The sequence below is a fragment of the Mauremys mutica genome, chromosome 10, assembly GCF_020497125.1.
Source record: "Mauremys mutica isolate MM-2020 ecotype Southern chromosome 10, ASM2049712v1, whole genome shotgun sequence".
Taxonomy (NCBI): domain Eukaryota; kingdom Metazoa; phylum Chordata; order Testudines; family Geoemydidae; genus Mauremys; species Mauremys mutica.
Window position 1 is genome coordinate 38,889,010 of NC_059081.1, and position 21,625 is coordinate 38,910,634.

The following is a 21,625-nucleotide window of genomic DNA, read 5'->3' on the forward strand; positions in this document are numbered from 1 at the left end:
CCATTGTGTATTCTGCACATAGTTACATAAATGCATGTCAAATAAATGTAGAGTAGGCACAGGTCCTTGAAAACTGTTGAGAGAAAATACCTTGCATTTCTATAATTTCATCCGTTTATCTCAACGTGCCCTACACATTAGGATTAACAGCAATTTTTGGGGTTTGGAAGTACAGTACAGCAGTTTTCCCATCTTGCAGATGAGGGAACTGAGGCATAGGTAAACAAACTAATTTGCTGAAGATCAAATAGTGAGTCAGGTGGTAGAAAAAGAATAGAATTTAGAGCATTACATTGGGAGTCAGGAGATCCAACCACCAGACAATACTTAAAGATAATTTTAAAGTACTAAAATGTCTGCCTCTATGTATAGTATATTGGTACATATGGACTCTTGGTGAGAGACACTGGTATTCAAAAAAATCTTGAATTTGGAAAATCAGTCTGCAGGAATAGTTTAGTATGATCGCTGCTAGAAACAGTTCTAAGGAGTTAACCAATTTCAGAGCCCCATCAACGTGCCCATATCAGTACACATCAGCATTTGGAATCTAGTTCTAAAAGTTTTTGATACTGATCTGAAAATGTAAAACTGATGCTTTTTTTCTCCATGTTTTTAACCCTTTAATCCCAACATTCCACTTCAGTTGCATGTTGAACAGCTGTGAGATCACATGATTACAGTATGCCTCTCATGCAGCAACTCTGTTTACAAAGATTGTCTTCCTGGATAGCTTAGCATCTCCTCTGCATTTTTACCTCTCCCTTATGCTGGCTGGCACACAGCTGCAGTTCTTAACTACCTGATAAGCAGTAAACTACTGTTCAGGCCCTACGTCCACTGCTGCTATCAATTTACCTGACTGCTTCTGTCCTTTTCATCAGTAAACCATTTTTCATATCTGCTTCTTCTCATCCTCAAGTTGCTGTGTTTATTGCAGCTCTTCTGCCTCTCTTTCCCACTCCCTATGTTTCTCAGGAACATTCAGAATGAAAATTCAGGGCTCTAGAGAACAATTGAAATATCGCATATTGAAACCCAATATCACTTACTATTCTGATGGAGAATGTTAGAGTATATTGAGGTATATATTAATAATGTACACTTATGCCAGAAGGATGTTGTGAAGCTTTAGTTAATATTTATGAAGTATTAGGCAACTGACTAAAGTTTAACCATTAAAGCAGATGGATAATTCATACTTTAAGGCATGTTACATACTTAGGAGTATATGATGTCACAGTGACCCCAAATAAAGGGCTGAACTCCAATCTCAGAATGCCGTCTTCATTTCAGAAGAGCATCTCTGGTTAAAAAATAATCATCATCATCATCATCCAACAACAAGTGTAGGGATTGAGACATTACAAATGAGAAATCCTAAAGGACATAATATTCCTTATACTAATGAAGAAACTGTAAAGAGTGTCAGGGAGTGAGTTTGAATGAATGAGCAGCCTCTAAGAAGCTAGGTTTTATACCAAAGCAATATGATTCAGTTTTCTGAAGACAACTTTAGAGTTGAAAAGAGTGAAAGAGTTTGAACATATTCATTTGCTTCAGCAATCAGTATCTCTTTGGAAAACTCTGATGGCATGTTTTATGTAGGAGAGGGAAGGAGAAAGTTACTAAGAAAAAACTTAACAGTACACTCAAAACAATTTATTTTGGACACACAGACAATACCTCCCATTTGTAAGTAATACATAGTTTTCCAAGTCATTGGAAAATTGTCTATTGTGTCCCTCCTTTCAGACAGTAGAACCAAAGCTTTGCATTTCTAATTAAACCATTAATGAAAGTTGGTGCCTTTTAAACCAAAATTTGCTACTAGAACTACCTAGTACATAAAGATACTGAAAATTTAATTTAATATTTTCACCACTCTGTATTAAACTATTGGGAGCAACTTTACATCTTTCTAGGAACTCTCCAGTTACACTGAAAAATAACTTCAGTCTTCCTAAAATAATCATACGGGAAAACCTTTTATTGATCTGGCATACAAACATATTACATGTTCTTTATTTTTCAGCTTCTGTTAGAAAATAATAGTAAAATTCTCTACAAAGTAGGGTAGCATATGCAAGCTTACTAAAAGCAGATGTTCTGCTGCTAATATTTCCATGTATGTTTGTTTGAAATGGCTGCTTTTTGCTCTGGTAGAGTTAGAAGTAGACACCAACACTAGATGAAGTAGATTTTCCTCCCCGGTCCAGGCAAGACTAAAATATAACGAAGGTCCTATTTTATATAAGTGACCTGTAACAGATCCATTCCACTTCTTATTCTTTTATGCTGTGCTGAAAACTCACTATTTTGAAACGTTTTAATATAAAGCCCACTGTTTTCTAGGATACTGAATAACTTAAATTGGCTTTAAATCGGATGACATTTGTAAGCCCAAGGCAGTGCTTAACCCATAATTACAGCAGTGTCACATCTTGGAAACACTAGCAGTTCTATATCCCAGTGGAAATGCATTTTGCTTCTCTACCAAAAAGTTTGTGTTGACTCATTTCCTTTACCAATATGACAATTTCCTGCACATATTTAATGCTTTGGGCAGGATTGCAGTACATTAACAAACCTGACTTCATATGACATAACCAAATGAGTATAGCTTTAAAATGAAGTTTAAAGTTTAAAACTTCCTAAGCTGTTTCAAATGGATTTTTAGTCATTTGGCTTTCATATAGACTACTTTTGTCAGTGATTCTGCAATGCTTTAATTTTCCCCTATCTGAAATAATTGAATGTCTCTAATTGCTCTGAATTGTATATTTCTGTTTAACTGTTTTATAGTTATTGCATGTATTGTAGCATTGAATGTTCACTGAATTTCCACTAACTGACATTACATTTTGTTTCTTTTAAACAATGAAAAAACTGTAAACTTACAATAGCTTTAACATTTCATAGTGTGTATTTGCTTCACTAATCTCTGGCCTCTTTTGCTAATGCTGCATGGTTGTTCAACCTACGGTATCAGGACGCTGCATTGGGATACTGATCCATCAGTTCTTCAGCTCCACTCTGATTCCGATCTGGGGTATTTCATAGATTTTATATTCCCTCTTTTGTGTATTTGTAAATATACAATTTTATATATCTCCAATATGAGCTTTTTTTTTAAAAAAATGAATTTTAAATTACTATTAAGGGAACACAAGTTCTGAAAGATCAACGTTCATGCTGTCCCTGGGTTTAGTGCAACTGGCTTATAGTAGGCAACTTCAGTCTTACTGTGATTGCAAGTTTATCATTTTTCTAGCAATATGTTTCACTTTTAACATTTTTTATCTACGTCTTGGAAAGACAAACTATAAAATCTCATTCTATTGAGATAAAATAACTACACATTTTAAATATATACAAAATGTGCCTAATATAAGAAAAGATGGGAACTCATTGTTTTGTGGCTAATGTATCATGAAGTCTATAACTTGTAAACTTTTTCATTAAGCCACACATCCTGTTATAGAATTGTATTTGCCTTCCAAAAATTAAAAAAGGTTAGAATTTTTCCTTGAGCCTATTTAGTCTGTAATGGATATTTTAAGTGGTGGGAGAAGATGGAAAGATTATTTTTCACATACTGCTTTTTATTGCTGGATTATTGGAATAGTGATTAATATACATATTGAAGTTAATGGGAGTTTTAAATAAAAGTTCTCCTGAGATGGGTCTAACTTGCACTATTATTTATTCTCTCTCTCTCTCTGTTGCAGTTAGACCCATTTTCTCCATGTCAGTATTTAAATGAGATCTTGTTCTCAATTTTTCTTGTTAAAATCTTTATCTTTAAGTTCTTTAGTATTCTGTTCAGGGATATTATACTACTGTTTCGGAACAGACTTACGTTCTAAGTCATAAATAATAGGTTTGGGAAAGCTAAGGAAATAGGCAGCATAGTTAAATGATACTGGGAAACAATCATTAATTGCAGAATAATTAAACAATTTTGCAAGCTATGTAATCTTGGAACCCTGGTCATGTGAGCAAGGAAAACAATGGTAGTGCTCACATGAGTTAGGTTTGTAAAACAGACCCTTTAGCCAGTGAAAAAGAGCCTTGTCATACACTAAGATTTAGGAAGCCTTGAAAAACAGTTTGTGTAAAGTCAAAAAATCCAGATGTCTTTGCCTTTTTTTCTTTTTCTTCTAGTCTGTGTGTATAAGCCAGCCACCTTTTAAAAAATAAAGCTAGCATATCATTAACATACATAGCATTTTTCAGATGATAGCATCCTTTGGATTTAAACTTGATTTTTAGAGGTGTGGTGTGAGATGATGCCTTGCATATCACTGCAGGCAATCTGAAACTCTTTATAACTTAGTCATGATTGTATTAAAAATATCAATTGTTCTAATGTCTCTGTTCATTTTATTTAGACGTGGGCCTGTTAAACTTGGAATGGCTAAAATTACACAAGTTGACTTTCCTCCTCGAGAAATTGTTACATACACAAAGGAGACTCAAACACCAGTTATGGCTCAACCAAAGGAAGGTGAATGTTAACTTATACTACTATTGCATGTATTATTTCTGGTTATTAAAATGTATCAAGACTATTCTAGAACAGATGGAGATCAGTCATTTTCTACTGGATTTATATTTTACAAAATAAATAGTCTTTCAGAGCTGGACATGGTTAAGTGTAAATTGATCTGTGGGATGACTGGTATTGTCTTAAGTCCATATAGGTCTTTTTAAAGAATGTCATTCTGCATCTTGTAATTAATTAAAGGAAACCTATTAAGCACTTGTATTTTCCTCTCCCAAATGCACAGTTTTCTAGAAGACTTACTACATTTATTTGTAGATTTACTGCTGTTTAAGCAATGTAGAATGTGTTCCGTGCATATTAAGGTAAAAAAATCAGTTTATTTGAAGGCTTATGTGTTTTTAAGCCATTTGTGGCTTGCTGCCATCGCTAGCATTTGATTGGAAAAAAATGCCACTCTCAAAGACTTTTATAAATTGATTTTTATGTGTAGGGACACAGACTGCCCTCAATCACTGATCAAATTTCCATTGATGAGAATAGGAGTTGCATATGCTAATCACATTTTTGACTCTTAGCTTATGGTACAAACTGAAAACAGTTGGAAATTTCTAAGTTAAAGCTTCAGTTGTAACTCGCTGTCTTTGCAGGAAAGTTTTTTGTTTTGTTTTGTTACAGAAGATTGAGTGGGTTTAATTCACTTGCTGTTAACCTTTAGAGACCTGGGAATTAGATCACAAATGACAATATTTGGTCTTTGCCTAGTCCACATCAGAAAAACATGGAATTGTTCAGTGTGACTGCCTCGCTGATCTCTCATGAGCAAGTTTACTATGAGAACATAAATTGAGGGTCTAGAATTTCAACTTCAATTTTGTACTTCCTAGTTTTCTTGGGGTTAGTGTTTAATTTTCTGGCGTCTTCTCAAGGAAATATAGATAAAAGCTATGGTCAACCTGTTCATTTATTCTGTTAAATTTATATTTTACAGGATTTAGTTCTTAAATCTTTTCATTTAAGAATCACAAGCATATTGTCTGAAAAGGTTTGATGCAGAATGTATAGGACTCCTACTTGCATCAGTACACTATCACTTGTTAAACATTAACAGTGGTTTATGTTGAAGCCATTTATATTAGAAGCATACCTATATAGAAGAGAAATGAGGAAAAAGCACGGCACAGTACTACCTCTCTGTTGAAAAAGAGCTTTTCTTTCTCCCCCCACATCCATTTGCATCATGTAAGGGAATCCAATATACGTTCCAAACACCTAACTGGGCAGGTTTCTAAACTTTATTACTTGATCAACTAGAGTAGAAGAGGATTTTTTTTCTGTATTTAAATAGTTTGTTCTATTTCCCCACAAAAATATATATAGACCTAGTATTTATTTTATTTACCTGGCAAACTGGAATATGAACTAATATTTAAATGAAACATATTTATTGAATATTCAGTATATTGCCTACAAATCATAGGCAAAACAATTCTCTTGTGAACAAGCTTTCTACCCCTTCATAGATGAGGGTTTTTTAAAATACTTACCAGTTCAAAGGCTTTTCTGTAGTGTTTTTTTTTCCATCTGTGCATGGTGGCTTCTACTTGGAGCACTGGCAAAAATGGAAGCTGAATGCTTGTTTGTCAAGCACCCGTGCAAAGGTACATCAGTAGACATCAAAGGAATCATTGTTCTTCAGAAACTCACCAGTTCATGAAAATGCTGATTTCCACTTTAACTGTTCTTTATTTATGAGATATTCTCAATTCTGCCTCCGAGAGCTTGCAGTAGCTGTGCATTCACATTCTCATGTATTGTGTTGGGCATGGTGTCTGCTGTCAGTGTTTCAAACTCTCCTCCACTCTCCTGGCATCATGTAATTCACTGTTTTGGTGTGATCATACCTGGGTGGCATCTCAGAATTTTTCAGTGTAGAACATCTTTTCCTTAAAGAATCTTATCTGAAGAAAAAAAAAAAGTTTATTGCAGAAATTGTACGTAGGAGAGTACTAAAACTAAGTCTGCTAAGGGTTGAGTGCGTCTGTCTTTAGCATGTATCAGAGGGGTAGCCGTGTTAGTCTGGATCTGTAAAAGCAGCAAAGAGTCTTGTGGCACCTTATAGACTAACGGACGTTTTGGAGCATGAGCTTTCGTGGATGAATACCCACTTCGTCGGATGCAGTGGTTATTCCCCCACGAAAGCTCATGCTCCAAAACGTCTGTTAGTCTATAAGGTGCCACAAGACTCTTTGCTCTCTTTAGCATGTTGTTGCTGCAAATCTTGCATAGGCTGAGGGAAAATTAATGAACAGATAAAATTTAGCCCTTGGATTCCATTCTTCATCCAAGTATTTTACTAATAATCCTCATCAGATGTTTGAGCAGTAAGTAGATATTCCTATTTTATAGATGGGGGAACTGAGTCAGAGGTTAAGTAAAAAGTGACAAAGAGTCCTGTGGCACCTTATAGACTAACAGAAGTATTGGAGCATGAGCTTTCGTAGGTGAATACCCACTTCATCAGACGCATGGTTAAGTAACTTATTCTATTCTCTCTTGTCTCCAGAACCATGGAGCTTGGATTAGAATTCATGATTTTCTGGTTACCAGTGCTCAAACAAATTTTAGTATTTGAGTGATTTGTAACAATTTTATTTTTAGATATTTGGGTGTGTGGGGGAGTTAAATCTGGTAACTTAAACGATAAAAGGGGAACAGGATACATTAAACTCAGAGTTAAACCTGAATATCCAGCTTAAGTCTCGTAACGTATTTTTTGAGGGTTAAAGATGATTTAACTCTCAAATTCTGTACCCTCACTCACTCTCCTGAAAATAACCACTCCTTTGCCTAGGAAGCTCCCTGTAGAACACTATGCAATACTGCTCCTTCCATCCTTTTGCATATGTAGACCACTGAATGAGACAGTGTGATGGAACATACATTGAAAACACAACTGGTTATGTCTACCAACCTTCTAATATAGTCTAGAAAAGGCAGTTCAGGTTTTTCAAAGATTAAACTTGAAACATTTTAAAGGAAGAATGTTATCTTGAAATGTAGTGAATTTAAAACTGATTTAAAATAGTTTCAAGTACAACAACTGCCTCTTAATTCCTCTGCATGTTTTAGTGGTTTTAGTGTCACTCCTTTCCAATTTTTACAAATGTTTTTCTCTTCCCTCTTGCTATGAGAGCCACACAAACTGTGAAACCTGACTATATGCAAAGTAAACAAATAGAAAATAGCTTTTTTTTCCTGTAACCTTTCAGTGATACTAATTTTGTTTTATAAAACAGTAGTAGGTAAAAATATTGGACAAAATGTATTTAAATTGACAATATTCATTTAAATGTGTTTTTGGTGACAGAAATAACTTCTATGTTGACATCTTCTACATCAGGCTCCCTTCCATGCAACTTTGGGAAAGTCCATACTATTGGAAAACAGCATTTCCTAATGGAAAGCCTGCAAATATTAAATGTGAGGTTCTTTGCTGTTCCATTATTTCTATTGTGATATGCAGTATTGTAGCTGTGTTGGTCCTAGGACATTAGAGACACAAGGTGGGCAAGGTAATATCTTGCATTGGACCAACTTCTGTTGGAGAGAGAGAGATGAACTTCCTCAGGTCTGTGTAAGCTTGAAAGTCTCTCTCCCTCCCTCCAACAGAAGTTGGGCCAATGCAAGATATTACTTCACCCATCTTGTCTCATTATTTCCAGATAGCTTCTGGCTCATGGAACACAGTCCCAGGGAGTAGACCACAGTTCCAGGGAAAAAAAATTGCCCCACATTACTTTTAATCTATCAAGGCAATCTTACCTATAAACTGCAATAACCCATATAACTATTTCAAAAAGCAAGTGAGATACCAAAGTTCTCATTGTCTTCCCTCTTCCTTCCTTCAGTGTTAGTCTTCTCTTTTGCTTTGCCTCTTTTTTTTTTTCCCCACTCCCTCTCATTTTCTTCCCTTTTTCAGATTCTCACTGGAAGATGGAGAGTAAGCACATGGGTTGTGCGCTGAAGTGCTTTACTTACAATGCCTGCTGTGAGTGAAATTGCCTGGGATTGCATGATCCTTGTTAGTTTTACTCTCAACAGATATGCTGTAGTTAAAGAGCTTTTGTTCAGGAAAGTGACTATGAACTGTCCGTCTTCCACTGGTGATTACCAGAACCCTCCCTTGGACGCGATAAGCTGGGATGGGTGGGTGCAAGCAAACTTAAAAGTTCCTTGCTTCCTGTTCACTTGAGAACTACTGCTTTAATTGTACTGTACAACTGGTATTGTGTATGTGCATCTCTCAAAAATGACTTGACACTTGAATTAAGAAATGGGACTGACACATTTGCTTTGAAGCCTGAAAGTCTTTTTCATACGACTTCTTTCCAAATACATCTTTAATAAATAACTGGGAATTATGCTCCCACCTCTTTAATATGGGGACTATAAATAATACAACAGTCAGAAAGCGAAACTGCCACAGAAAATGGGAGTCTTGAAATTTGGGATACTATGGTCATAGAAAAAACTATCTAAAATATCTAAGAGGATACAAGCAAATATGTACTCATGATTTGTGTGAATTTGGTGAGAATGGAGTGCCTTTAGTTCATGTATATCTTTTTTCAATTATCCCATTTAATCTCTAGGCAGTATGTAGTTATGGAATTTCTAGTTCATATTGTATAAACTAAGTAGCAAGACTGTGAGAAGTATACTTGAAGCTCGGTCTGTTTACCTTAGGGTAACTTGATATTACATAGAATAACAAAATGTACTGTATACCGAAAACCCCTTTGGCGTCCGGAGGGGCTCGTCCCTCTCTGGGGCAGTGGGGAACCACACTGCCTCGCTACATTCACATAATTTGAAGTCGCATATCTTTTCTGTGGATGATTTATAATCTCAAGTCCTTTCAGAATGGCTGAAGCGTAGTTTCTCCTCTTTAAGTACCCTGGTGGGGTATGACGGTTGATAAAATAGTTGACCTGAGTTTTAATAATAGTTATAGTGTCTTTCATTTGAACATCAAACTTGAAATTGTACAGATCATTTATCCCTCAGTGAAGTGGGTTGAAAAGGCAGCACTTCTCTGAACACTGCCCAGTATGGAAATTAAGAACACCGTAACCTATAGGAGGATTTAGGTAGGTAGAATAATAACTACCCAACTGGAATTTGTTGAAGATACAGGGGCTAAATGAGGATCTTGATTTTACATCTCATCTGCAAGTCATTACAGTGCCTCCTTATATCATGCGCCCGCACTTGGTCAGGTACTAGTTCAGATGCAAAAGTTCCACATAGTGAATCATGACTTTTTACCGTGCTCCATTTTGCTTGAAAGTCTTCCCTCCAAGCACTAGCTGGCCTCATCTATCTCACTTCTGTTATACCAGGCCTATGTTTATGAAATGTGACCACATCGAAGCCAGATGCGTTGTAGCTGCAGGCAATGGAAGGCATGAAAATTGTTCAGCTATTGTTCTATAGATGTATTATGACCTCTGAGTTCCTTAAAATAGTTATGAGAAACTCAGTGTCTTGGAGAGATTGGAAATGTTTCTCTTTTGCTTTTCATCTAACACTATAGAATATTATAAGCATACCTCTCAACATGTGTTTTCTCAATTTTGTGACTAGGATGAAACAAATAGTCTTTTAAGAGATTAATTAATGAATGTTTTGCCACAGATTTTCATAATGCTCCCAGCAACACAGCAGAGTACCTTCTTTTCTTAAGTCTTTATCCTAAAATGAAGTAAATTCAATAAATGCTGGAACATAAGCAGAATTCCAGAGTACAAAACAGACTTCTAAAGGAAGTTTACTAAATCTTACTTCAGGTTGCACCTACCATTTGAAGATCTCGTGTGTCCACAAAGTACTCCTAGTCTCTATGTAAAGAGTATAGTCTAGAAGAAGAGAGCAAAAACCAGATATCCATGGTTATAGATGGAAGCGAACATAGCACCTAACACAGCGGGGTCCTGATCCCTGATAGGAGTCCTTGGTGCTATGGTAATACAAATAATAGATTACCATTGGGGATAGGCAGCCAGACATTCTCAATAGAGGGCCTTAATGCTCTTGAATTTGCTCAGTCTGGGTCCTTGGTGCCAGAGTGGCCTTCCTGTGCTGGTCAAAAATCCAGCTTTATGATGTAGGTCAAGATAAATCTGTTTAAAAACATTTTTTAAAAGAAATAAAAAAGCACATTAGACTATTATTGCAGAAATTCACCATTTTTTCATATTTGCGGACTATTTCTTCAGACAGATCTTCTCTTATGGACTGTCTTTCCTCCCAGTGCTAATCCCACACCTATGCAGTAGCTATAATGATTGATTACCTAAAGTAGTATTAGAACAACATAAAAGAGATGAGATGAAAATAAACTTGTTCCAATGCAACAAGTATGTTGCCTTAGTAACATTCTTTCCTTATTTTGTTTACCTTTCCATAATGTAGAGTGTTGAATGAATGACTGAATTTATTCATTTATTTGTACGAAATCTTTTTCTGATGCCCATAATTTTCACTACATTGATCTAATTCTAATCTGTCTGGGTCATTTTACAGTTTAGGGCTGTCCTCTTGTGATTTGCTACCCATCAGTTTTTATGGTGTCAGCATATTTGATCATAAAATAATTTTAATACCAGGGACACCTGACAAAGACTTGCTATGATTCATGTGTAATCCAAACAGGAATAGGCATCCAAGGGAATTCTGCTTAAAGACTGGCTCATTAGTAATGGAAGCTTTCTGGGATAGTAGGACCATCTCTTGTTTTAAATGCCACGTTGCACCTTTGTCATGGAAGCACTTATGGACCAGGGTTTGAGAAACACTGATTTTGTTAGACGAAAGATGGGATGTGGCTCATTTATTGTTAAACATTTACATTTTGTGTGTATATATACACACAGGCCTAGACCCTACGTAACTGGTATGAAACAAATTCTTAAAACTAGATACAGTAGAACCTCAGAGTTGCGAACTAACCGGTCAACAACAGATCTCATTTGGAACAGTCAGCAGCAGAGGCAAATGCAGTACAGTACTGTGTTAAACGTAAATTATTAAAAAAAAAGGGGAAGTTTAAAAAAAAGATTTGACAAGGTAAGGAAACTGTTTCAGTGCTCGTTTCATTTAAATTAAGATAGTTAAAAGCAGCATTTTTCTTCCGCATAGTAAAGTTGTATTAAGTCAATGTTCAGTTGTAAACTTTTGAGAGAACCATAACGTTTTGTTCAGAGTTATGAACAACCTCCATTCCCAAGGTGTTTGTAACTCTGAGGTTCTACTATACTGTGCTGTACCAGAGCAGTACTAAGTGACTGTAAAGCTGAAAGGAGCAGCTGAGGATTCCCCTGCTGTGAGGGAATCCTTGGCTAAGCTACAGTTGATGTAGCCAGCCCGTTCTGGCTTTCCTCACTCCCCTCAGAGGGTATATATCTGGAGCGCAGTGTGCTCAGGTGACCTTAACCAGTGCAGGGGCTGTTAGTGGTAGCAGAGACAGTTAGTCCAGGCTTTAGACTGGACTTAGTTGTTGTGCCAGTTCAACCTCTGGACAGGCCCATGATTTGGGGAGACAGAAAGATGGCAAAGAACCATGTTTGCCTCCCCTTAGCTGTTTGTGCCAACTGTACTCCAGTACAGCAGAGAATTGAACGTAGGATGTCTAGTAAGAAAAGTTAGGTGACAGTTTTTTTTCCTCTATAACCAAATCTCTTATAACATCTTTCAGATTACTCAGACAACTGGAACTTCACATTCTAGTATTTATTTCTAGGGATAGGCTAACTTACAGCAATGCCTTTCATTCCATCTCTCCAAAATACATCACAAGTTTGATGTTAACATAAAGTAAAAACTCACCCTACATTCGGAAAGTAAATGTCCAGGCTGACACACTCCCTGAAAGTTTTGCAGTTCATGTTTGTGGTTAGGGAATTCAGAGTGACTTCCTATGAGTGAATTGCTGATAGGCAGCAGAATAGAATATTGCATGAAAGCCTGAAGCTGTCATCTTCAGTGGTACTAATAAGTACAATATACAGGAGTCTGGGGAGAAAGACACAAAAGGAGAGAGGCATATGTGAACATGTAAGTATTATAAACATGAAAATCAACAGAAGATCTGTATAAAGGTGAAAAATAGCATAGAATTACACTCAGTTTCTGCTTGGGACCAGGGGCGGCTCTAGGAATTTGGCCGCCCCAAGCACGCTGGTCCTGCGGCTCCGGGGGACCTCTTGCAGAAGTGCCTGCGGAGGGTCTGCTGGTCCCACGGCTCCGGTGGAGCAGAGGTCCACCGGAGCCACGAGACCAGCGGACCTTCCGCAGTCATGCCTGCGGCAGGTCCACTTGTCCCGCGGCTCCGGTGGACCTCCCGCAGGCATGACTGCGGAAGGTCCGCAGGAGCCGCCTGCCGCCCTGCCGGCAAAATGCTGCCCCAAGCGCGCGCTTGGCGCGCTGGGGTCTGGAGCCGGCCCTGCTTGGGACACTATTTAGTAATGTATTTCCTCAGAACCAGATGGACTTGGCTTCTTTCAGTACCTTATTGCACAGATGGGACACTTTTGATGTGTAATATACTTAAAAATTGGGAACCTCTTAATTTACAATTATTTTATTCCTTACTCTTGTAGATTATAGGATTATTGTATTTGCAGTCTCAGTACAGTAAAATGCATTTGTGCAACTCGTATCTAATTATTTCAGTTAACTAAAGACAATATTGCCGCATTAGCTCCACACTGAGGATTTGTAATTTATTATTGGTTTTAAAAAAACTTGTATGATGAAAATATTATTTGTTAAGACTGATAATTTTAAGTCAGGTTTTAACTACACCTCTACCTCGATATAACGCTGTCCTCAGGAGCCAAAAAATCTTACCGTGTTATAGATGAAACTGCGTTATATCGAACTTGCTTTGATCCACCGGAGTGCGCAGCGCCGCCCCCCCTCCCAAAGCACTGCTTTACCGCGTTATATCCAAATTCATGTTATATCGGGTCACGTTATATCGGGGTAGAGGTATATATTTAACAATTCAGCATGTAAGGCCTCTGAGTGCTACAGCAATACAGATAACACTCCCAGTATTTATATATTCCAACAGTACTCTAAGAAATAGTTCAGTTTTATATATGCCTGTAGTTCCCAGTACATGGCGTAAATATACAGTGAAATACAGATGGAAAACTTAATAGGAAGACAACTTCACCTTAACACAAGCCACCCATTTCACAGATGATTTAACTTTGATTAACCTACTCTGCAGCAACAGATTTCTCAGACAACTGGAACTTCACTCTATAGTGTTATTGCTAGGTGCAGACTAATTTACAGCACTGCTTTTCTTTCCATCTCACCAAAATAACATCACAATTTTGATGTTAACTCAAAGTAAAAATTCAGTGGTTCATTAAATCTGGTTTTAGCATTCATCGACAAGAGATTTGTCACTTTAAAAGTAACTGCTACTTTTATGCACTCTTTACTGCTTAGTTTATAACCTTAGATCCCCTGTCAGGAAAAAACATGGAGTTAACCACTTAGAATATTGTAATGAATATTCATCAATAAATTGATGTGACATACAGTCCCATTTCCAGTCTTCATGCTCCTGTGCAGTTTTTAAAGTTTTAACTGCTTTATCTTCATCTTATTGGGGAAAAAAAAGGTTAGCTTTTTTTTTTTAAAAACTAGAAATTGTATCAGATGTATTGCTAACTTAAGTGGTATAAAGAATGAGGAGTATTTGTGGCACCTTAGCGTATGGCTACCCTACGAAATTAGGTTGATTTTTATAGAAGTTGATTTTTAGAAATCGATTTTACAGTCAATTGCGTATGTCCACACTAAGTGCATTAAGTCAGCGGAGTGCATCCTCATTACCATGCCTAGCATCGATTTACGGAGCGGTGCACTGTGCGTAGCTATCCCAGAGTTCCCGCAGTCTCCGCCGCCCATTGGAATGCTGGGTTAAGCTCCCAATGTCTGATAGGACAAAATATATTGTCGCAGGTGGTTTGGGGTATATTTCGTCAGTCGCTTCTCCCTCCATGAAAGCAATGGCAGACAATCATTTTGTGCCAGACACCAGAGCGATTAGAAGAGCACAGCAAGGTGTGCTGTGCATCAGAGAGGCTTTGAAAACCAGTTTCATGACTGGCCAGGCTTCGGTGTGACCATTGTGTGTGTTTCTCCTTGATGCAAAGCCACCCCCCTTTGTTGATTTGAATTGCTAGTAAGCCAACCACCCTCCCCTCTTCGAAATAAAGTAACTATTATTTTGAAAACATTCATTCTTTATTAATTAAAAAAATGAGATAACGGACAAGGTAGCCTGGGTGGGGCGGGGGAGGAGGGAAGGACAAGGCCACATTGCTTATTGTAGCCACACTAAAAATCTAATTGTTTGAATGGCAGCCTTCAGTTGCTTTGGCCATGCTCTGCAGTGGAGTGGCTGGGTGCCCAGAGCCTGCCTCCCCCCCACGTTCTTGGGCATCTGGGTGAGGAGGCTATGGAACATGGGGATGAGGGTAGGCGGTTATACAGTGGATGCAATGGGGGTCCGTGCTCTTGTTGGCTTTCTTGCAGCTCCAACAGATGCTTCATCATGTCCGTTTGCTCCCCCAACAGATGCTTCATCATGTCCGTTTGTTCCCCCATTAGCCTCAGCAGCGCGTCCTGCCTCTGCTCTTCGTGCTCACTTAATTCTTTCCTGGCCTCTGCCACTGAATGCCTCCATGCATTTAAGCTGTGCCCTATCAATGCGGGAGGACTGCATGAGCTCGAGAAAACATGTCATCGCAAATGCATTTTTTTTGCCTTCTAATCTGCGATAACCTCAGGGACAGAGATAATGGGGGAGCGTAGAAACATTCTACAATTCTGGGGGGACTGCATGTCACCTGTGCTGCTGTGTTTGCTATGCTGACCAAACAGGAAATGAAATTCAAAAGTTCCCAGAGCTTTTCCTGTATACCTGGTTACTGCATCGGAATTCAAAGCGCTGTCCAGAGCGGTCACAATGGAGCACTCTGGGATAGCTTCTGGAGGCCAGTACCATCGATTTGCATCCTCACTACCCCAAATTCGACCCAGCAAAGTCGATTTTAGGTCTACTCCCCTCATAGGAGAGGAGTACAGAAGTCGATTTTAAGAGCCTTTAGGTCGATGGAACGGGGTTGGTTGTGTGGACGCGTTCATTTTTTAAAATCGACCTAGCGCGGCTAAATTTGACATAACCCCATAGTATAGACCAGGCCTTAGAGACTAAAATTTATTTAGGCATAATCTTTCGTGGGCTAAACCCACTTCATCAGATGCATGCAGTGGAAAATACAGTAGAAAGATAGATATATAATATACAGAGAACATGAAAAAATGGGTGTTGCCATATCAACTCTAACGAGATCAATCAATTAAGGTGGGCTATTATCAGCAGGAAAACATTTTTTGTAGTGATAATCAGGATGGCCCATTTCAAACAAACAGTTGACAAGAAGGTGTGAGTAACAGTAGGGGAAAAAAGAACAAAAAGTAACAAATCTCTAAGGTGCCACAAGTACTCCTCATTCTTTTTGCTAATATAGACTAATATATAACATATAACTAACTACTTTGAAAGTAGGGGAAAAATTAGCATGGGGAAATAGTTTTTACTTTGTGTAATGACCCATCCACTCCCAGTCTTTATTCAAGCCTAATTTAATGGTGTCCAGTTCGCAAATTAATTCCAGTTCTGCAGTTTCTCATCGGAGTCTGTTTCTGAAGTTTTTTTGTTGAATTACGACTTTAGGTCTGTAATTGAATGACCAGGGAAGTTGAAGTCTTCTTCGACTGGTTTTTGAATGTTATAATTCTTGACGTCTGATTTGTGTCCATTTATTCTTTTGTGTGGAGACTGTCTGGTTTGGCCATTGTACATTGCTGGCACATGGCATATATCACATTGGTAGATGTGCAGGTGAACAAGCCTCTGATGAGGTCCTATGATGGTGTCTCTTGAATAGATGTGGACAGAGTTGGCAACGGGCTTTGTTGCAAGGATAGGTTCCTGGATTAGGGTTTTTGTTGTGTGGTGTATGGTTGCTGGTGAGTATTTGCTTCAGATTGGGGGGCTGTCTGTAAGCAAGGGCTGGCCTGTCTCCCAAGTTGTTTGAGAGTGAGGGATCATCCTTCAGGATATGTTGTAGATCCTTGATGATGCGCAGGAGAGGTTTTAGTTGGGGGCTGAAGGTGACGGCTAGTGGTGTTCTGTTACTTTCTTTGTTGAGCCTGTCCTGGAGTAGATGACTTCTGGGTATTCTTCTGGCTCTGTCAATCTGTTTCTTCACTTCAGCAGGTGGGTATTGTAGTTGTAAGAATGCTTGATAGAGATCATGTAGGTGTTTGTCTCTGTCTGAGGGATTGGAGCAAATGCAGTTGCATCTTACAGCTTGGCTGTAGACAGTGGATCGTGTGATGTGGTCTGGATAAAAGCTGGAGGCATGTATAGTGGTCAGCAGGTTTCTGGTATAGGGTGGTGTTTATGTAACCATCACTTACTAGCACTGTATTGTCCAGAAAGTGGATCTCTTGTGTGGACTGGTCCAGGCTGAGGTTGATGGTGGGATGGAAATTGTTGAAATCATGTTGGAATTCCTCAAGGGCTTCTTTTCCATGGGTCCAGATGATGAAGATGTCGTCATCAATGTAGCACAAGTAGAGTAGGGGCATTAGGGGATGAGAGCTGAGGAAGCGTTGTTCTAAGTCAGCCATAAAAATGTTGGCACACTGTGGAGCCATGCAGGTATCCATGGTAGTGCTATTGACTTGAAGGTGTATATTGTCCCCAAATGTGAAATAGTTGTGAGTGAGGACAGTCACAAAGTTCAGCCACCAGGTTTGCTGTGACATTATTGGGGATACTGTTCCTGATGGCTTGTAGTCCATCTTTGTGTGGAATGTTGGTGTAGAGGGCTTCTACATCCATAGTGGCCAGGATGGTGTTTTCTGGAAAATCACCAAAGGATTGTAGTTTCCTCAGGAAGTCAGTGGTGTCTCAAAGATAGCTGGGGAGTGCTGGTAGCATAGGGCCTGAGGAGAGTCTATATTGCCAGACAATCCTGCTGTGAGGGTGTCAGTGCCTGCGATAATGGGGTGTCCAGGATTTCCAGGTTTATGGATCTTGGGTAGCAGATAGAATACCCCTGGTTGGGGTTCGTCTGTGCAGATTTGTTCCTGTGCTTTTTCAGGAAGTTTCTTGAGCAAATAGTGTAGTTTCTTTTAGTAACCCTCAGTGGGATCAGAGGGTAATGGCCTGTAGAATATAGGGATAAAGTAGTCAGTAATGAACAGAGGGGAGACTGAAGTAGAGGAGGTCATCTCTCCAAAAGTTCAGGCTAAGATCATAGATTTGTGTGGTGGTGTGATGCAATTTAGATTTTAAATGAGTACTTAATGCATTAGAAATGGTAAACTGTTTTTCAACATTAGAACTTTTAATACTTTTTACTGTGTGTTGCTATTCATCATATTGTATCACAACCCCTGCAAACACTTAACACTTGGACCATTATTGTTAAAGTAAGAGGAGGTGATTGGGGGAAGGGAGGGGAGAAGAGGAGAGGAAACGAAATTTTAAAAACTTAACTCTGATCCTTCCTGTTCTCCAGTGGATTCTGGTTGTGTCTTTAGATTGTAAGTTTCTCTGGGTAGGGACCATTCTTTTGTTTCTTGCAAATCAATAGAACATTCAAATGTTGTATAAGCTTTTATGTTTTAATTCAAGATTCTTTACTAATCCATTTATTTATATAAATATATAAAAATAAATGAATAATAGTGTTGCTTAATGTAAAGTAACCACAATAGAATTAAAGCTACAAGGCTTATGAACCGGGGGATGTTTGTACATATGTAAACCTAAAAATAGGACTGAGTCATCAACAGCCCTGATACCTTAAAGTATTGAAATAATTCCTGCTCTACTATGTCTGGCACTCAGCTGCAGCAATAACTCATAAGCTGACAACACCTACTAAGAGTAATATGAAGGAATTTGGATCTCTGTATAATATACACCATCTATGTTGAAACATTAAAAGAGAGGAGCAATCTGCTACAAGATCTTTTCTGTAAAATATGTAGATTATGAGGTCACTTAGCACTAAATAGCTGACCATCTGCATTTGTTAGGAATTTGACTCCTGTCATTGAAAATGGTACTTAAAATCAGTGTGATGCAGCACAGTTGTGATGCATTTTCTAATTCATTACATTTAAAGCTAGAGTAGCTGTCCAGAGTGACCAGGATCCAGGTCTCTAAATTTAGGGTCTTTTGTTAACTGCAGCAAGATTGCTTAGGGAAACAAATATTTTTGTACATAATTAAATTTTCATTGTACATCAATTGTCTTGCAATTTGCTATTCAGTCATATCTAGTAAATATAAATTTATCAATGTTCAGACCCACAGTGAGTGGATGTTAGAATTTCAGTTTGGTTTGAACAGTACAGTTTAGGATTTGCTACAAGTTATACAGTTTTCAGATTAATAGTCAGTTGTACATGCGAATCCATCTAAAAAGGAGCAGTGTCTTTCTGTTTCTCCATGTGATTATTTTGCCCAAAAAAGCTTTCATTTTTTTAAGTAGCACAAAAGCTGTAATTGGCATGCTTTGTAAGGAAGTGTCAATGTGCAGGAGAGTGGAGATCACTAAGAATTCTTTTACGCGTTCTTTCCCCTTTGCACCACCGCCTCCTCAGCAGGGTCACTGAGATCACTAGCTTTTCTTGAAATGGCCATTTTCACTGGCAGGTGCATTATACCCTGTATTTTCAGATTGTTTTTCCATTCTGAATGTTTGGCAGGTTGATTGCTCTGGCTGCATTGACAGAGAAAGGGCTGACAAATGCGGTTGGGCTGGCTGAAAAGACAGTGATTACTGTTTTCCTTTGTGGCTGATTGAGGCCCTTGAAAGGAAAGATTTTAACCTTCACCATTTGGTTCAAAAGTATGAGCATATATTGAAATCATTCATGCCATTTATCCTAGTTCTGTAAACTTGTCAGAACGTAAAAATCGCTCAATTTCAAGTAATGTACGATTGGCATACGTCATTATCATTTTGATTAAGTTGGAGTTTGTATTATTGTGAGCATTATACAGTGTCACTTAAAGCTTTCTTTCCTGCAGGTACAGTTATTTTTTATTGCCTGTACTATGGAGTTAGAAAGATATTCAGACCTCTCTAAACCTATCACTATGTGTGTGGTTTGGCAGCTGGTATGGCCTACAAGCTGTATTTTGTTTAGAGGGTAAAGGCTTGTCTGTGGACCTCCTGGAGTGCTGGTAATTGCACAGGCTTGCCATTGGGGAAAGACATGATTGGAAGCAGTGAGGCAGAAAAATGTTGTGCCATCCCATTGCCACCTCATAGCAGAGACACACAATCCCAGCAGTACCATCTGGTTGTTGCTATCTAGTCAGCTGGCCTAGCTGCTGGGACCATGGCTTGGCAGCTGGTTCCCATCCCTTGACCACTCTTTTGTGTGTGGGTGTGTGTGTGTTTTTTTGTTAGAGAACTTTGAACATGGGTCAGAGAAATGTCTGTGACAAACAAGAAGAGTCCCTGTTGAATACTGTCTCGTTACTTGTGATGAAGCATGCTGTAGACTCCTGCTGCCATTCCCTTATAGACAGATGACATAGCTGTTTAACCAATAAAAATAGTCTTTTCAGAAACTTACCTTAGAAAGGAGAGGAAGAAAAGACAGGAAATGCGTATTCCACAACACTAAGTAATTTAAAGTTATTTTCTGGTTTACAGTATTCAAAGGATAAAATGTAGTAATGTAAAAAGTGCTGTAAACCTTGTCAGTATTCCAGAACATTAACATTTTATGTTGTTCATTGCAATTAGGGAAAACACATTTTGCTTTAAAATTCTCATTGCCAAACATGATACAGATAATGAGACTTGCATTTAGAATGACAGAAAAGAAAATGTAATCTCTCAGCTATTATCTTTAGCAAAATTTGCCTCTCAGAATAGCAACCTGAAAGCTAATGTAAGTCATCTTTATGCCATACGAAGACCCATTAGACATTGATGGTTTCAGATCACAAGTAAGCAGCAGCTCTGTAGGCTATTTTAGACATTTGATTTTCTTTATTCTGCAGCATTAATGTGTCAGCATGTTACATAAAACTATGTGGTACTTCCATATTCTGTCTGGAATGATAAATGCTTGTAAATTTAGAGATTTCCACTGAATTTTCTACAGTTGCTTATGTATTCTGTTTCAGTTTTCACAGCTACGCAATTTGGTATGACTGTTGTATACTAAATAGTGGTGTAGATAATGTTCTCATTAATATTCCCTCACTTTAACCAAATGTTATCCTTTTTAAGGATTAAGTTTTAGAAACAATCAATTTATGTAAAATTATTCCATATGCACAAATGCATTTACTTTTGTATTGTTTGAAACTGGATGGAACTTTACTGTGCTTCTCTAGGACTGTTAACTATTTTGCTGTATCATTTCTTTTCAGATGATGAAGATGATGATGATGTGGTGGTACCAAAACCATCAATTGAACCCGAAGAAGAAAAAACATTGAAAAATGATGAAGAGGAGGAAGGTACAACTCACTTTAGGACACAGTATTAGGCATTGTAAATAAAAGGATGTTTAGTAATTTTAATGTAAAAGTTTTTTTTTTAAATCAAAGTGACTCACTTTTTAGCAGCTTTCTGTAAACAAAAATATAAATAACTTAAAATCCTATGTAAAAATTAAAATATATGGATATAAAAAAATTAATTTGAAAAGTATTTGGTTTTTCTTCATAAATGTTTTGACAGATAAGAATGAACTTTAGGAAAATCCAACCTTTTTTTCCCCCTCCCAGCTGCCCCTCATGAGCTTACAGAAGAGGAAAAACAGCAAATTTTGCACTCCGAAGAGTTTTTAAGTTTCTTTGACCATTCTACAAGGATCGTAGAAAGAGCTCTTTCTGAGCAGATTAACATTTTCTTTGACTACAGTGGAAGAGATTTGGAAGACAAAGAAGGGTAATGTGGGAGTATTGGGTGCTTT

The 21,625-nt window shown here is 38.0% G+C and overlaps 1 protein-coding gene and 1 long non-coding RNA gene across 4 annotated transcripts in view; one reads left to right on the forward strand and one right to left on the reverse strand.

The window, feature by feature from the left end:
- Positions 1-21,625, forward strand: part of DYNC1I2 (dynein cytoplasmic 1 intermediate chain 2) — a 46,435-nt gene that overhangs the window by 15,972 nt on the left and 8,838 nt on the right. For 2 of the 3 annotated variants that reach the window (XM_045032628.1, XM_045032629.1), the window contains exons 5-8: positions 2,993-3,052; positions 4,395-4,510; positions 21,078-21,167; positions 21,438-21,600. In XM_045032628.1, coding sequence (XP_044888563.1) covers positions 2,993-3,052; positions 4,395-4,510; positions 21,078-21,167; positions 21,438-21,600 — 429 coding nt within the window. The remainder of the gene's footprint in view (positions 1-2,992; positions 3,053-4,394; positions 4,511-21,077; positions 21,168-21,437; positions 21,601-21,625) is intronic. The other variant, XM_045032630.1, reaches the window with a different exon arrangement.
- The window catches only part of LOC123378608, a 29,759-nt gene continuing 18,353 nt past the window's right edge, over positions 10,220-21,625 (reverse strand). Inside the window, exons 2-5 of the long non-coding RNA XR_006582671.1 lie at positions 12,398-12,583; positions 10,556-10,692; positions 10,371-10,428; positions 10,220-10,264 (exon numbers count right to left, since the gene is read on the reverse strand). This is a non-coding gene — a long non-coding RNA (uncharacterized LOC123378608). The remainder of the gene's footprint in view (positions 10,265-10,370; positions 10,429-10,555; positions 10,693-12,397; positions 12,584-21,625) is intronic.